This window comes from Chiloscyllium plagiosum, chromosome 27, assembly GCF_004010195.1.
Source record: "Chiloscyllium plagiosum isolate BGI_BamShark_2017 chromosome 27, ASM401019v2, whole genome shotgun sequence".
Classification (NCBI taxonomy): Eukaryota; Metazoa; Chordata; class Chondrichthyes; order Orectolobiformes; family Hemiscylliidae; genus Chiloscyllium; species Chiloscyllium plagiosum.
In genome coordinates, this window is record NC_057736.1 from 45,312,520 (window position 1) to 45,330,859 (window position 18,340).

General features: G+C 40.5%; 1 protein-coding gene across 7 annotated transcripts in view; it reads left to right on the forward strand.

Moving 5' to 3' along the window:
* Positions 1-18,340, forward strand: part of LOC122563754 (adhesion G protein-coupled receptor B2-like) — a 776,300-nt gene that overhangs the window by 479,782 nt on the left and 278,178 nt on the right. For all 7 annotated transcript variants that reach the window (XM_043717945.1, XM_043717942.1, XM_043717944.1 and 4 more), the window contains 2 exons: positions 5,937-6,036; positions 13,255-13,298. In XM_043717945.1, coding sequence (XP_043573880.1) covers positions 5,937-6,036; positions 13,255-13,298 — 144 coding nt within the window. The remainder of the gene's footprint in view (positions 1-5,936; positions 6,037-13,254; positions 13,299-18,340) is intronic.

Below are 18,340 nucleotides of genomic sequence, written 5' to 3' on the forward strand. Positions count from 1 at the left end.
TTCTGGCTATTGAGGGAGTGCAGTGTAGGTTCACGAGGTCAATTCCTGGAATGGCGGGACTACCTTACGCTGAAAGACTGGAGCGACTGGGCTTGTCTCTGATTGAGACATATAAGCTTATTAAAGGATTGGACACTCTGGAGGCAGGAAGCATGTTTCCGCTGATGGGTGAGTGTCGAACCAGTGGACACAGATTAAAAATACGTGGTAGACCATTTAGGACAGAGATGAGTAGAAACTTGTTCACCCAGAGAGTGGTGGCTGTGTGGAATGCTCTTCCCCAGAGGGCAGTGGAGGCCCAGTCTCTGGGTTCATTTAAGAAAGAGTTGGGTAGAGCTCTCAAGGATAGTGGAATCAAGGGTTATGGAGATAAGGCAGGAACAGGATACTGATTAAGGATGATCAGTCGTGATCATATTGAATGGTGGTGCAAGCTCGAAGGGCAGAATGGCCTACTCCTGCACCTATTGTTTATTGTCTTAATGGTAGGGTGCTGAGGAGTGTTGCCAAACAAAGAGACTTTGGCGTGCAGGTTCATAGGTCCTTGAAAGTGGAGTTGCAGATAGACAGAGTAGTGAAGATGGCGTTTCGTACACTTTGCTTTTATTGGTGAATGAATATATGAGTTGGGTTGTAATGCTGCGCTGTCCAGGACATTGGTTAGGCCACTTTTGGAATACTGCGTTCAGTTCCAGTCCTCTGATATAGGAAAAGTGTTGTTAAACTTGAAAAGGTTCATGAAATATTTACAATGATATTGCCAGTGTTGGAGGGTTTGAAGTAGAAGGAGAGGCTGAATCGGCTATTTTCCCTGGAGCATCGGAGGCTAAGGTGTGACCTTATTGAAGTTTATAAAATCATAAGCGGTATAGATAGGGTAAATAGACAAGGTCTTTTTCTCAGGGTAGGAGAGTCCAAAACTAAAGGGCATAGAACATAGAACATTACAGCGCAGTACAGACCCTTCGGCCCAGGCCTGCGCCAACCTGTGGAACCAATCTGAAGCCCATCTAACTTACACTATTCCATTCTCGTCCATATGCCTATCCGATAACCATTTAAATGCCCTTAAAGTTGGTGAGTCTACTACTGTTGAGGCAGTGTGTTCCACGCCCCTACTACTCTCTGAGTAAACAAACTACCTCTGACATCTGTCTTATCTATCAACCCTCAATTTAAAGCTATGTCACCTCCTGCTAGACATCGCCATCCAGGGAAAAAGACTCTCACTGTCCAGCCTATCCAACCCTCTGATTATCTAATATGTCTCAATTATGTCACCTCTCAACCTTCTTCTCTCTAACGAAAGCCTCAAGACTCTCAGCAAGTCCTTTTAAAACCTTTCCTCCATACTGGGCAACATCCTGGTAAATCTCCTCTGATCCCTTTCCAAAGCCCCCACATCCTTCCTATAATACAATACTCCAAATGTGGCTGCACCAGAGTTTTGTACAGCTGCAACAGGTCCTCATGGCTCCGAAACTCAATCCCTCTACCAATAAAAAACTAACATACTGTATGCCTTCTTAACAACCCTTGCAATCTGAGTGGAAACTTTCAAGGATCTATGTACCTGGACACCGAGATCTCTTTGCTCATCTACACTACCAAGAATGTTACCATTAGCCCAGTGCTGTTTATTCCTGTTACTCCTTCCAAAGTGAATCACCTTACACCTTTCTGCATTAAGCTCAATTTGCCATCTCTCAGTCTAGCTCTGTAGCTTATCTCTGTCTCTCTGTAACCTACAACATCCTTCGTCACTATTCACAACTCTACTGACCTTAGTATCATCCGCAAATTTACTAACCTATCCTTCTATGCCCTCATCCAAGTCATTTATAAAAATGACAAACAAAAGTGGACCCAAAACAGATTCTTACAGTACACCACTAGTAACTGAACTCCGGATGAATATTTTACATCAATCACCACCCTCTGTCTTCTTTCTGATCCAAACCGGTAAATCACCCTCAATCCCATGCCTCCACATTTTCTGCAATAGCCTACGGTGGGGAAACCTTATCAAACACCTTACTGAAATCCCTGTATACATCAACCAGTTTACCCTCATCCTCCTATATGGTCACCTGCTCAACGAACTCAATAAGGTTTGTAAGGCACGACCTACCCGAATCATCTTACTCCTTTCTGGATGATTATAAACCCTATTTCTTATCACCTTTTCCAACACTTTACCCATAACCAAAGTAAGGCTCACAGGTCTATAATTTCCAGGGTGTCTCTATTCCCCTTCTTGAACAAGGGAACAACATTTGCTATCCTCCAGTCTTCTGGCACTATTCCTGTAGACAATGACGACATAAAGATCAAAATCAAAGGCTCAGCAATCTCCTCCTTGGCTTCCCAAGAATCATAGGATAAATCCCATCAGGGCCAGGGAACCTATCTATTTTTACACTCTCCAGAATTGCTCCTTGTGCACCTCAATCCCGTCTGGTCTAGTAGCCTGTATCTCAGTATTTTCCTCGACCACATTGTCTTTTTCTAATGTGAATACTGATGAAAAGTATTCATTTAGTGCTTCCCCTATATCCTCTGACTCCACGCACAACTTCCCACTACTGTCCTTGATTGGTCCTAATCTTACTCTAGTCATTCTTTTGTTCCTGATATACCTGTAGAAAGCCTTAGGATTTTCCTTGATTCTTTCTGCCCATGACTTCTCATGTCCCCTCCTGGCTGTTCTTAAATCTTCATTGGTTAACTTGGAACTCTCAAGCGCCCTAACTGAGCCATCACATCTCATCCTAACATAAGCCGCCTTCTTCCTCTTGACAAGAGATTCAACTTCCTTAGTAAATCATGACTCCCGCACTGGACAACCTCTTCCCTGTCTGACCGGTACACACTTATAAAAGACCCTCTGTAGCTGGTTCCTTGAATAAGCTCCACATTTCAATTGTGCCCATTCCTTATTCCTTGAATAAGCTCCACATTTCAATTGTGCCCATCCCTTATTCCTTGAATAAGCTCCACATTTCAATTGTGCCCATCCCATCCTATGCATCCTAAATCTTGCCATATCGCATCGTAATTGCCTTTTCCCCAGCTTGCCCTGCAGTACATACCTTTCCCTTTCAATCACTAAATTCAACATAAGCGAATTGTGGTCACTATCACCGAAGTGCTCACCTACCTCCAAATTTAGCACCTGGCTGGTTTCATTACCCAGTACCAAATCTAGATTTAACCTTGACTAAATAGATTTAAGGTGAGAAGGGAAAGATTTAAAAGGGACCTAAGGGGCGACTTTCGACACAGCATGGTGGCCTATGGAAGTGGTGGAAGCACATACAATTTGACCATTTGAAAGGCATCTGGATGGGTATATGAATAGGAAGGGAGGAGAGGGATATGGGCCAAATGATGGCCGAAGGAACCAGATTAATTTAGGATATCTGGTCAGCATGGAAGAGTGGACTGAACGGTCTGTTTCTGTGCTGTATGACTCTGTATATTAGAAGAGCTGAACAAAATGGAAAGACAATTCAAGATGTTCATCCAATTTAACTTCCAGTATAGCTGACATCGTGAGAAAGGGCAAATACATCTGCAATCTATTGTTATACATGTTCAATCAAATCTCAATTATATCAAAAAAGCCTTTTCATTACCAAAACATTCAAAAATCAAGCAAGGTTTCCTAGCCAATTCAGCTAGTTAAGGTACTCACTGTTCAGTACTGACAGGTTTGATTAGCAATCTGTGCTCCATCAGACCAATTGGAGTGCAGATATTACAACTACCTCACTGAGAGAAATTAATTAGAGTTCAGGCTCCTGCTTTCAATATACGGTATATCAATAGTTAGCTGGATCTTTTCCTCACTCAACTACCACAATGCATATGTGGTCGTTGAGTGAGGCAAAGATCAAGGTAACTATTTTCTTGTTTGCACAAAGTGAACAATAAGAGAAGATAACTTCTGTACGTCTGGATCTAGGTCCTTCAATGAATCAAAGTTTAAAGGAAGAGAGGAAGGCAGAACATTTATAGAAAATGGCAAATCAGAAAAATAAATCATACACAAAGGACAATGGTCATGTTGATATTTTCAAAATTTAATTTGGGTAATGAAAGTATCAGGGAGACAGTAAAAGACCCACCAGAATGAGCTTTAAATAATAAACAAGGCTCTGGTTCAATTAGTCTCAATTATTAATTATGTATTTATTTTATTAATTACATTAATAAGGTGGCATGGCAGTCACATTGTTCAAGATACTGTCCTTTTACCTCATCTCATTCAAGATAGATTCTTCAGTGTTTCTCAAATAAAAACTGGTTTTAAGCAGGCTGAATGCAGCTTTTACTGGATGTACAGAATTGACTCTATTGTGGTATTATTTTATGTTGATGGAGTTTGCCAATCTCAAAAAAAGGAAATGTCAGGGATAATGTTTTGGCTAAGCCTTATTATTGGAAGAGTATAGAGGAGACTTCCTTCTGCAGCTGGCCAGAAATTATCACCTCTGTACTTAAACAACTTCAATAATTTGCAGTACTCTGCTGCATTTTCCTGAATGACTACTTTTAATAATTTGGGTTTCAGTTAGTCCTTCTTGACAAATCCCTTTAACTGAAAATAAAATGAATCCATCCTCCATCATCGTATGTGTGATTAAAATAAATAGTAATTCAAACAAAAAACTTCCTCAACAATACTGGATCAATGGTTGTGAAAGTCATTTCTGGTATTTCATAATTACATTCCAGTTTTCAGTCATCAAATGAAAATACAAAATAAAATCTCACTCTATGATATCTGTTGTCAGTTCAATAAATAGCTGATTGATGCATAATCCTGCAGTGTCAATCACATTTGAAATGCAGCTCCCTACAAGGTTTGCTGGTATTATAGAGACCAGTTAGCACCAGATATCGGAGTTTTCTCAATCACTGCCTAATTGGAAATTATTCTCCCAGTGAGCTGAAGCTCAGTGTGAGTTTGGATCCTAAAATGTTAGCAACAACACTGGGGGCATTATCTGTGGCATATTGATATCTTCTTTACAGTTAAAACTGATGCTGCCACATGCTGGATGATAGGTTTCATATTCATGTAAATCACAGTACAATTGGATTATTTTCTTGTTATATATTTGTACTGTCTGATCAATGAGTATAGGACGAAAGTGCACATTTCCAAGAAAGGTTAATTGAGTTGCTGTGCTTGTACTATTAGTGAGCCCTAAGGGTGAAGTAAAAGGTTTCCCCTGTGTTAAGTGATATGTAGCTTCCATTTTCTTGAGACTAATGTTAAAGATGCATCTTTTTGCTGTGTCAGGAACCTGTCTGTGACCAGCATCATGCCTTCTTATACAGGCACTTCTAACATCAATTATCTGTAAAGAACAATTTACAGATAACATTTCTTTGATGGTGGTTGAATTAAATAAATTCAGATTGAGTAATTATGACTGTATTCATAAATTGGTTGCATGCAAGTGAATTGAATGTGTCTGTGTGAATCTGCTGAAGAGCTTCTATGCATGAATGAACTGCTATCCAATAGACACCAAAAGAAGCTTAGATAACCTTTGTATCCTGTTTTACAGTTAAAATCTCAAAAAAGACAGCATGTACAGCAGGCTTCTATTGGCAAATACCACAGAATGAAATCATTACCTTGTCCATATATGTTTTTATAAATATGTACCTTAAATAATGTCATAATATTGTTTCATGTAAAAGATGAGCAAGATAATGAAATTCAATGGCTATAAGAAATATACATCATTACCCCTTGGCTTGGATCATGAATGAATTAGATTTCATGACTCTTGCAGATCTGCAACATGGTCTACATACAGTTATATTCCAGGCATTGCGCATAAGTCTGACAGTATTTCAACAAGCTTGCTTCCCACTTCTTGTTAATTTATACATGTCAATATCTGTCTTTTTTCCAGAAAGTCAATGGCAATAAATTCCAAAGTACTGACAGTAACAGTGAGGCCGCAGCCTAAGGCTTCCGAATCAATTGTTGTAGAGCTATCGCATCTTATTAATGTACGTAATATTATTATTACATTCAGCCATTTGTGTGTATGTTATTATTGACCTTTTAAACCAAAGACAATTTGGCCCCTATTAAAAAAAATCTGATTTATAAGAACCTTTTCAAATATTAAGTAAAGTAATATTAGTAAGCTTATTTTAATTATACTGTATGTTGAAAAAAGTTATATTATTAAAATATAAAAATGAAATGTTATGGACCTAAAGGTGAATTGTAAGCACAGAAACATTGTTCAATAAATAAATACAACTGTTTATTAGCTAGCTTTAGTAGGCAGGACAGGCTTAATTTATTCCTACATTGAATGGTTTCATGAATTTATAATTGTGCTAGCACCATTGTAAAACATCAGTAGCAGAAAAGTGTTTCTAATTCTGGTGGAGACTTTGCATTTCAAACAGAACAGCAAGCAGAAAGTACTAGGCTTTACAGTAACATTTTGCAAGCAGGAATTAGGGCTATAATCACCTTAAGTATTCATCAGCGGAAAGGGAAAAATACCCCAAGCTTTATCCTTTTGCCTTTGTAAGGAAATACTTGTGTAGATGTTGGGTGAGGAAAGGACTGACATGCATACACATATGCGAACATTAAGAAATAGGAAAAGAAGTAGGCCATTCAGCCCATGTGTGCTTACCATTCAGTAATATGGCAGATCTGTTTGTGTTTCTAATTCCACATTCCCATCTACACATCCACCCCCCAACAACGTTTGATTCCCTTGCCTAACAAGAATCTATTTCTACTTTGTAAATACTCAATGAACCCATTTCTGTCACCACCTGAGGCAGAGAGCTTCAAAGTTATACAACTCTTTATTTCTGCCCTTAAAGGATAACACCTTTTTTTAAAAAATAAGAACAGTGCCTCCTACTCCGCACTCGCTAACAGGAAGAATTATTGAGTGGAATCTTATAAATATCTGAATGATATGGGCCATGACATCAATCATGCAAGAGGTCCAACAAGGCCTCTCTCAAGTTGTAAGGAGCAACTTGCTGTGCCTTTATGCAACTGTCAGAAATTAAGTTGTTTCATTCCTGCTAGGTAGGGGTGAGTTACTTGTTAACGACTGTCTTAATATCGTTTGCTGAGATATTTGTATCATCGATAGTCACAGGTGAGGTGCCGGAAGACTGAAGGTTGGCAAACGTGGTGCCACTGTTTAAGAATGGCATTAAGGACAAGCCAGGGAACTATAGACCGGTGAACCTGACCTCGGTGGTGGGCAAGTTGTTGGATGGAATCCTGAGGGATAGGATGTACATGTATTTGAAAAGGCAAGGACTGATTCAGGATAGTCAACATGGGAAATCATTTCTCACAAATTTGACTTGAGTTTTTTGAAGAAATAACAAAGAGGATTGATGAGGGTAGAGCAGGAGATGTGATCTATATGGACTTCAGTAAGGTGTTCAACAAGGTTCACCATGGGAGACTGATTAGCAAGGTTAGGTCTCATGGAATACAGGGAGAACTAGCCATTTGGATACAGAACTGGCTCAAAGGTAGAAGACAGAGGGTGGTAGTGGAGGGTTGTGTTTCAGACTGGAGGCCTGTGACCAGTGGAGTGCCACAGAAATCGGTGCTGGGTCCTCTATTTGTTGTCCTTTACATAAATGATTTGGATGTGAGCATAAGAGGTACAGTTAGTAAGTTTGCAGATGACACCAAAATTGGAGGTGTAGTGGACAGTGAAGAAGGTTACCTCAGATTACAACAGGATCTTGACTAGATGGGCCAATGGGCCAAGAAGTGGCAGATGGAGTTTAATTCAGATAAATGTGAGGTGCTGCATTTTGGGAAAGCAAATCTTAGCGGACTGATACACTTAATGGTAAGGTCCTAAGGAGTGTTGCTGAACAAAAAGACCTTGGAGTGCAGGTTCATAGCTCCTTGAAAGTGGAGTTGCAGGTAGATGGGATAGTGAAGAAGGCATTTGGTATGCTTTCCTTTATTGGTCAGAGTATTGAGTGCAGGAGTCGGGAGGTCATGTTGCGGCTGTACAGGACATTGGTTAGGCCAGTGTTGGAATATTGTGTGCATTCTGGTCTCCTTCCTATCGGAAAGATGTTGTGAAACTTGAAAGGGTTCAGAAAAGATTTACAAGGATGTTGCCAGGGTTGGATGATTTGAGCTATAGGCAGAGGCTGAACAGGCTGGGGCTGTTTTCCCTGGAGCGTCGGAGGCTGAGGGGTGACCTTATAGAAGTTTACAAAATTATGAGGGGCATGGATAGGATAAATAGACAAGGTCTTTTCCCTGGGATCGGGAAGTCCGGAACTACAGGGCATAGGTTTTTAGGGTGACAGGGGAAAGATATGAAAGGGACCTAAGGGGCAACTTTTTCACACAGAGGGTGGTACATGTGTGGAATGAGCTGCCAGAGGAAGTGGTGGAGGCATTTGTATGTGTATATGAATAGGAAGGGTTTGGAGGGATATGGGACAGGTGCTGGCAGGTGGGACTAGATTGGGTTGGGATATCTGGTCGGCATGGAAGGGTTGGACTGAAGGGTCTGTTTCAATGCTGTACATCTCTAAACTCTATCTTGCACATTTTGCATCATTAATTTGCAGCTTCCCATCTTACCAAATGCACCAAATAAACTCGACACTGAGAATTCGTGACATGGAAATCAGAGCAGGCACCTGACAATTTCAGCTCACCACTTGCTGCAAAGAGCCTCCATGTTGGACATCAGGCACCAACATCTCAGGGCACACTCAATGGGCAACAGCCGCTCACTGCCTATGTCCACAAACATCGGTATCTAACATGTACTGGCCTATATGAACCCTCATAGCACATGTGCTAACAACCTACAGCAAATTTGCGTACTTCAATGCTGCACCTCAGGACCTCCATCATTGCAAAAGTACAGTAGGTACAAGGTTTACACCTTATGGACTGGAAAGGCTGTATCTCAGACTGTTTGTTTGCTCTTAGTGTTCACTCACTTTGAGTCTACCTGAATGCTCACAATATCCCTGCCTTACCTTGATTTGACTTTTTTTGCACCTTACCATTCAGCCAAGAGATACCAGGTCCAGAATACTGTTATCTTGCCTTGCTGTTTAGTGCAGACACAATGCCAGGAAACTCATCATGGTTGTCAGTAGTCTGTGTTAAATCAAGGAAGTTAGCTTTCAGTCAAGAGGTCTTGGCACAGTAATTAAAGGACAACCTCTGATACTAGTGCAGAGCCTTGGATATTGTCGGTGCAGCAATTCAGCTCTTTTTCCTTCTGTGGGACCTCAGAGGGACCTTCAGAATCGCAATCTCTGGGACTGGACATCAATGCAGCAAAAAGTGTTATCATGCCAGTCTCCCTGCACAGAGCCTCAGAGTGCCAACCAGCTGAGGTGGAACTTTGCACCATTCGGGCATTCAGAGTCATGATCCTCTCTCCACGAGGAGTTAGAAACTGAATATCAGGCAGCTACCTTCTCTTCACTCTTTCTGTCTGTAATGGGCTGCTTTTCTCTTGGAGTGAGAGAAAGCCAGCCCATTAAAAGTGGGGACACAGCTGTTACATTTTTTCCAAGTGAGGAAATTTGCCAAACAAATGAGTAGACAGTGCAAAGGACATACAGAGTTAGTGTTGTTGGAGGGTGGATGATAGCAAGTGAGTGAAGATGCTGCAGGCAGTAGTGACAATGGGAGGTGGCTACAGCAGCAGAGGTAGAATGAGTGTGAGATTCCAGACAGATGATGGTGGCATTTATGCTGGCAGAGTGGAAAAGGTGATTGACCCTCTCCCTAAATTGCTGGGCATTCCTGCAGACAGCTGAAACTTGGCTGACCCAGTGGTGCCCTCTAACCACATCGGCATTCACTGGTATTGTGACCTCCTCTGTTATTCCTGATGACCGGTGAAGTCCTATGTCGACATCCATCCATTAGGATCTCTAGGTCACTGTTGTTAAGGACTAGGCCAGACTACTCAAAACATTCTTAAACAGGCAGTCCAGACTGTAACTTTGCAATTTGTTTTGATAAGCATACAGTGAAAATTACCTGGTGTAAGTTAGCTAGTTTAACTACCAGGTTTTAAAATAGACAAAAATTTATTCACAAAATTATGGGATGAAACACAAAGAACAGAATATAGAATACCTACAGAACTCAGTCTATCCAGACTAGACTTTATTATCCTGTTCCAAATATACACAACAATCCCCATAAACAAACCCCTTAAACACAGTAAAAATGAAACAGTGACTTACAGGTCGAAATTGGAAGGGCAGAAGGAGAGAAAATTTAGCAGCCTGTTCACACAAAACCCACTGCTGAACTGAACTAAAAACCAAGAAGTCAGCCTTCAGGACTGACCACTCCTCATTCATTACACAGGTTACTTCTAAAACATGAAAGCTTTGGCCTAAGGTCTCATCTGTTTACGTATAAACAGAAAGGTCTCCAATAGGCTTTTCATCTCTGTACCAAACCAGTCAAGTCGGAGCCCGGACTGTTTTACGACCCTTCTGAAAAAAAACGAAGGACACTATCCTTGATAAAAGGAACAGCTTTCAGAAAAAGAACCAGCTTTGTGACACTGTCCACACAGTGGGACACCAATTTTCCCCTCTGTGTCATGACTACATGTTAGGAACCCTGCAGTCAACTCCAAACTAATAGTGCATGTCCAGGTGCTCAATGGTCTTATTTAGATGGCGCTGGTGCAGAAGGTTCCAGTCATAACCTGACAGTGGCAAATTATTCTGGGAATGGTGAGTGGTAGAATGGGGCAAGAATATTCCAAGAGAGGCACCATAGTGATAGGCTATGGTGAGAAAACTTGCTGGGCCTCACTGAGAGAAAGGCTCCATGAAACTCTTCAAAATTGATACATATTTTAAAAAAAACAAGATTCCACCCATTCATTTCAAATCCACTTTCTGGAGACCATTCAAGATCTTACACACTTCAATCAAAACACCCCAAACTCTTCTGAACTGTTTGGAAACAAGGCTGTCCAACCTATCTTCATAATACAAACCAGTTATTTCAGGTATCAATCCAGTAAAGCACCTCTGAACTGCCTTTAACACATTTATATTGTTCCTTAAATAAGGGGACTAAAACTATACATGGTACTCCAGATGTGGTCTCATCAGTGATCTATATTATGAAGCATAACATCCTTATATTTATATTAAATTCCTTGTGGAATAAAGAAGTCTCATTAATCAGAGCATTGACACTCTGGCCAATGACTAATTATAACGCCTGTCCTGCTCTGATTACAGGGTGACCTAAAAATCCAGTCCTACAGTCATAGATAGATTCAGGGTTATTTTCAAATTAATGATTTTCTTTGATACTCATGTTTCTTTTGCGCTGTGTGCACAGTTGGAATATGACATAGATTGGAGTCTACGAGAAAGGATTCTCCACTTCTCACTCCTTGCACACACAAATACTGCACATTGGGATGTAACCCACAGCCTTTGAGTATTCGTATGGACCAGGCCAGACCCCCCTCACAGCATTTCAAGAAAGTAGCCCAGACTCTAATTTTGCTAGTTGCTTTAAGCAGGTATAGAGCAGGTATCCCATGAGTGATGTAGCTGGTCTAACCATTTAGTTTTAAACAAAACATAATTTATTTATAAGATTACCAAATGAAATACAAACAAAAGAGAACAGAATATAGAATAACTTAACCTGTTCAAAAGCCCAACAGATTATCCCAACTAAATGATGCTGTTCCAAATATTTGCAACAATTTTGAGAAGATTTGTAGCTCAAGTTGAGGTTCTAGATGTAGGCTTGCTCGTTGAGCTGGAAGGTTCACTTTCATGAAAACAAACCTTCCAGCTCAATGAGCAAACCTGCATCCAGATTTGCAACAATCGTCATAAATAGTCCTTGGCAAAAAAGGAAAATGCAAGGAGAGAGAGATGACAGAGGGATTCAGCATGGAACACCTTACCTGTAGCTGTTTCTTGGACCAGCAGCTTCAAAACTGACTGACTGACTGTTTTCAGCGAACAGCCAGACTGCTGAAACCTAACCCAAACTAAACCAAAGAAATGCTAAGCTGGGAGAACTGGCCACTCCCCTTTCATTGTACAATTGTTTTTTTTAAACTTTAAAGCGTTTTCCTGATACAGTATACGTTAGCTATAACCAAACAGGCCCTAAAACCCTTCAAACCTGGACCTTTCAAAATCGCTGCTTTTATAACCACTCTGGGGGAAAAAAGCCAAGGACAGTATAACCTTGTTAAAGGAGCAGCATCATCACAGTATGCATGCATCTTAAGTAGAAATTCTTCCCTTTCATCTCTAGGGGCTAGATTTGAATGCAGCCCACCCTAGAGGAGAGAAAGAAAATCAGACTTACTGGAAAAACTCATTTGGTCCAGCAGCATCTGATGAGAGAAAGCAGAGTTAATATTTTGGGTCCACTGATCCTTTTTCAGAACTGCTCTAAAGAAGGGGCACTGGACTCGAAACATTAACTCTGTTTTCTCTCCACAGATGCTGCCAGACCTGCTGAGCTTTTCCAGCAATTTCTGATTTTGTTTGATTTCCACCATCCACAGTTCGTTGTTTTTTTTTAAGATATCAAAGCCCTCTTTCTCTGACAGTTGCAAGGATCTGAAGTTAAATGAGGCTAACGAATCAGAATACAAATTTAAACCAGTTACAAATCTCCCATGATCTAATTTAGTGACAGAGGGTCTTGACGGGCTGACTGGCTAATCCTGTTTCTATTTTCCTACTTTGGCATTAAATCTCAATCAAGGGGGTAAAAAGGATGATTGCTGTGTAAAAATACCCTATTATGTCATTGAGCATGTTGATTTGGACCACATTGTCAAGACTCTCTTAAATGGGTTTTGCCTCCATTCACAGTTTGTGTTCTATCCAACATGGGAATAATTGATGTCAATGCTAGATCTAATGTTGAAAGATATTTCAATTGTGAACAGTGACATTTTCTTAAAAGAAAAAAAAATATACCATTTAAATTAGCTAAAGAGACAACAGATGGTTAACTATTGCATTTAAACGTTCAGTTGTGCTGATAATTATGAACTATTCTAGTTGTGTTGTTTCAGCATATGAATCTAACAGAATCACTCACTTTTATTACAGGCATTTAGTTTTGTGCCACATCCATTTTTTTACATATGTTACTATGCTACAGAATGGTATATATTTATTGTATATATGTTTTAATTCTGATTATTACAGGGAACATCCGATGCACACTGTGTTGTTTGGGATGACTCCAAAATGTAAGTGCCAAGAGCAATAATTTTTACCAATTTCCACGGTTCAACATTCAAATGTTTATGTTATTTATCGAGCATTATTAAGAATGAGATTCCATATAAAATGTTCATGAAAAACTACTTGTTGTGATTGATTTTGTCTTCTGGATTATTTTTCATGTTGCTGCTGAGTAACTGTGGTTCACAAAGATTGAGAATAAAAATTAATATTAAAGTTATTCCCGATTTGTTGAGTATAGACTTAAAAGTTAAACCTCTCATCTTGAGAACTCCTTTTTCCCAGAATCAACCAAGTGAACTTTGTCTGAACTGCTTTCATTGCATGTATATCCCTCATCAAGTAAGTAGAGCAAAACTATATGTGTTGTCCAGGCGCAGTCTCACCATTACCCTGTTCAGCTACATCAATACTTATGCACTGTATTACCCTTGCTGTAAAGGGTAATTTAACTTCATAATTATTTTATTTACTGACCTGCTAACAAATTTAGGATTCATATGTAAGGGACCAGAAGTCGCCTAGCCTGTAGTATTGTGCAGTCATTTCTATTATCCTATCAAAATGGACAACCTCTTATTTTGCAATGCTATACTCCATCTTCCAGATATTTTGGCCTACTCTTTACCCTATATATATCCCTTTGTTGAATCTTTGGCTCATATTTTTGCAATGATGAAGACTCTGTTGGGAAAAGTGACCCATAATTGCAGTCCCTCCCTGATCATGGCACTTGAAGATTTTCACATGGGCACGAGTAAGGTCAGGCCAGGTTTTGTGTATACCCATTTTATTGAGGCAGTTGGCCATTTAAAATCAGCTGAGAGAGTTGAGGAGGAGTGATGATCAGGTGCCCGTGGTTGATTAAGACATTGGTTAACATTGCTGAGATAAGCTTTGGAATGTATAAAACTGGAGAAGAATGTACCTAAAAGATGTATTAATCTCTCAGAACTGTAAAGTTGCCACAAAGAAGAAACAAACCTGGCAAGAACTGTCAAACATGTCCAGAAATATCAAGAAGTGTCAACTCTATCAAAAACTGCAAAAATATTTTCTTTTTTGTGAATGAGAGTGGTTTTCTTAAAAGAGCATCATCTATAAAATAGAACTTTAAGCAACAGAATTTTATTTTTCCTCCTGCCTGCTTGGATATAAGTGGAAACAAGATATGTTAGTATGATAGCTGAAGGAAGAAAGAGTGGAACTATGAGTTGGCACCAAGTTGTTATGGGGTCCCAAGGGGCTTGCGTGTAGGGTCTAAGGTCATAAGTGGAGTATGTGGTGATGAGGGAGTTGTGAAGAGATGAGGGCTGGAGTAATATTTTTCCTCTCTAATTTTTGGCAGAGTACTGGAATCCTGAGGCAGGTTCTTTGCGCTGTCCTCCTTGATGACGAGAAGCTTTCTCAGCTCTTCACAAATCACCCAACCCAACCTCCAATCCATCCCAGCACTCACCCTCTTCTTCTTAAGCCCCCCCAATGTAATTTAAATACAAATTAATAATGAAGGAAGGAAAATCACGTGAGAGTACAAAATGTACCACTACAAAGGATTAGAAATAGGCCAATTAATGTACTGTTTGATCAAAGGTACAATTAATATATTGTTTTATAGGTCATTTTTTAAATCATTCAGAAATTATTAATTATGATAAATGCCAGAATAGTTCATCATTCATCTCAGTATCAAATGAAAAAGCAAAGGGACTTTACTTTAAACATTAGAAAGGGACTAGAGGCCTACTGGTTCCAAGCCATCAATTATATACCCCTGCTTGGCCACTGTCTGAAATTGGATCAGACCGTTTGCCATCTCAGCATATTATTTGACTCGGAATCAGACTTGCAATCCAGTCCCTGAGGTTGAGATATAAATGGACACAATGTTCCTGGAGGTGGTTACACTGCAGCTTTAGGCTGTGGAAATAGACAGTATAAGGGTGAAGAACTGATCAGTAATGCAAAAGCCCCTTTAATAATCTCACTCTTCAATAAATACTTAGTTCTGTGGAATTCAGACAAGCCAAGCCAATGATGCCGTACAGTTGTGTATTGTTTGGTGGGGGGGAAGTTTGGGGAAACAATAGTGTTAAGGAATTCTGACAGATGGGTGTTTTTTCAAGTTTTTTTTCCAAGTGTGTGTTTCAATGTAGGAAGAAGGTCAATGACCAGTGTAAGTGCTACTATCATCTCTCCATAGCTTACACACGCTCTATTTCCATTACTGCACCCATTTCCCAACAAGGCTAGTGCTGTCCTACTCTCACTATTGCCTACAACATTTTACCTCATTTGCCGTTACCCATCCCAAACTCAACACCAGTAACTCTGCTAACCCTCTGCACTGCCTACTCACTCGGTAAATTTCTCTATTTGTGCCAAAAATGACAGCTGTGCCATCCACTTCCATTCCCCTTCTGCTTCTCACTCCAAGAACAAATAGCCCACAGTAGAGCAGAAAGCATCAAGATGGATGATGGCCTGAAGTGCACAATGTCCAACATGGACTTCTTGGAGTAAGCAGCAAGTTCGAACTTCCATATTGAGAATTCATGGCATCTAGTTTGCTCGGATGGAGGGAGGGATTCAGAAAAGAAGCTACATATTAATAACATATGAGTCAAGATGTGCTGTTAATAAGGTTGATAAAAACTAATAATCCACCTTACTAGACAACTCATCACAACACCGGGAACTCACTGGTGAATCTTCCCACTAACATCTTGAGGGATACCATTGGCCTCAACTAGATTTGTCATAGAAATATAGTGGCTACAAAAGCAGGTCAGAGTTTTGGAATACTCTGCTAAGTAATTCATCTTTTGACTCCCCCAGGTCTGTCCACAAGGCACAAGTCAGGAATGTGATGGAATTATTACCATATCCACAAGCATTCACGCCCTCCACCACCAATTCCCAGAAGCAGTAGTGTGTACCATCTAAGATGCACTGCAGAAATTCACCAAAATTCTTTAGACAGTATCTTCCAAACCATGATCACTTTCATTTAAAACAACGAAGACAGCAGATACACGGGAACACCAGCACCTGCAACTTCCACTCCAAGCAACTCACCATCCGGACTTGGAAATCTATCACCATTTCTTCAGTCGCTGAGTCAAAAATCATGATGTTCCCTTCTTTAGAGCATTTTGGGACTACTTACAGCACATGAATTGCAATGGTTCCAAAAGACAGCTCACCACCACGTTCAAGGGCAACTAGGAATGGGCAATAAATGCTGGCCCAGCCAGCACCCAATACAGCTGGCAGCATAACCTCCCTGTTTTTAAACTCCATCCTCTAGCAGTAAAGGAAAATATTCCATTTGCCTTCTTAATTACATATTGCACCTTTTGTGATTCATACACAAGTTCACCTAGGTCCCTCTGCTCAGCAGCTTGCTTCGTGTTTTCACCATTTAACTAGTAGTCCATTTTGCTGTTATTCCTACCAAAATGGATGACCTCACATTTACCAACATGATACTACGTCTGCCAAGACCCTTGCCTACTCACATAACCTATCTATATCCCTCTGCAGACTTTCAAAACCCTATGGACACTTTGCTCTACCACTCATCCTAGTGTCATCTACAAACTTTGACTCACCACACTTCGTTCCCAACTCCAGATCATCTATGTAAATTGGAATTCTTAGGATTTTGCCCAATCAAGGCAATTAGTAGGTCAGACTAACAATAAACACAGCAAAATTGAATTCAGCTTTACAGTGTTTGCATATAGAATCAGAGCTGTACTGGATGGAAACAGACCCTTTGGTCCAATTTGTCCTTGCTGACCAGATGTCCTAGATAAATCTAGTCCCATTTACCAGCATTTGGGCCATATCCCTGTAAAACTTCCTATTCATATACCCATCGAGATGCCTTTAAATATAGCCTCCACCACTTCCTCTGGCAGCTCATTCCATACACGCACCACGCTTGCCCCTTAGGCTCCTTTTAGGTCTTTCCCCTTGCACCTTAAACTTATGCCCTCTAGTTCTAGACTCCACCACCCTGGGGAATAGACCTTGTCTGTTCACCCTATCCATGCCTGTCATGATTTTATAAACCTCTGTAACGTCATCCCTCAGCCTTCAACACTCCCGGGAAAAAAGCCCCAGCCTATTCAGCCTCTCCCTATAGCTCAACACCTCCAACCCTTGTAAATCATTGTAATTTTTTTCTGAACCCTTTCAAGTTTCACAACACCATTCCTATAGCAGGGAGACCAGAATTAAATGCAATATTCCAAATGGCCTAACCAATGTCCTGTACAGCTGTAACACGACCTCTCAACTCCTGTACCAAATGGTGTGACCAATAAAGGAAAGCAGACCAAACGTCCCTTCACTATCCTGTCTACCTGCGACTCCACTTTCAAGAAATTATGAACCTGCACCCCAAGGTCTTTTTGTTCAGCCAGACTCCCCAGGATCTTACCATAAATTTTAAGTCCTGCCCTGATTTGCCTTTCCAAAATGCATTTTTATGTAAACTAAATTCCATCTGCCACTCCTCAGCCCATTGGCCCATCTGATCAAGGTCCCATTGTTCTAAGGTAAACTTCTTCGCTGCCCACTACACCATCAATTTTGATGACATCTGCAAACTTACTAACCATACCTTCTATGTTCATAGAAGTATGAAGGGGGTTAAATAAGGGTAGTGAGTTCATTGGCAAGTAGCCACATAGGAATATATTGGGGAATGGCTGGTTTAATAGGGCTGGACTGGGTACTAAATATTAATAGAACATTGTTGTGGTCTGTTCGCAGAGCTGGAAGTTTTTGTTGCAAACGTTTCGTCCCCTGGCTAGGCAACATCATCAGTGTTTGGGAGCCTCCTGCGAAGCGCTTCTTTAATGTTTCCTCCGGTGTTTATAGTGGTCTGTCCCTGCTGCTTCCGGTTGTCAGTTTCAGCTGTCCGCTGTAGTGGTTGGTATATTGGGTCCAGGTCGATGTGTTTGTTGATGGAGTTTGTGGATGAATGCCATGACTCTAGGAATTCCCTGGCTGTTCTCTGTCTGGCTTGACCTAT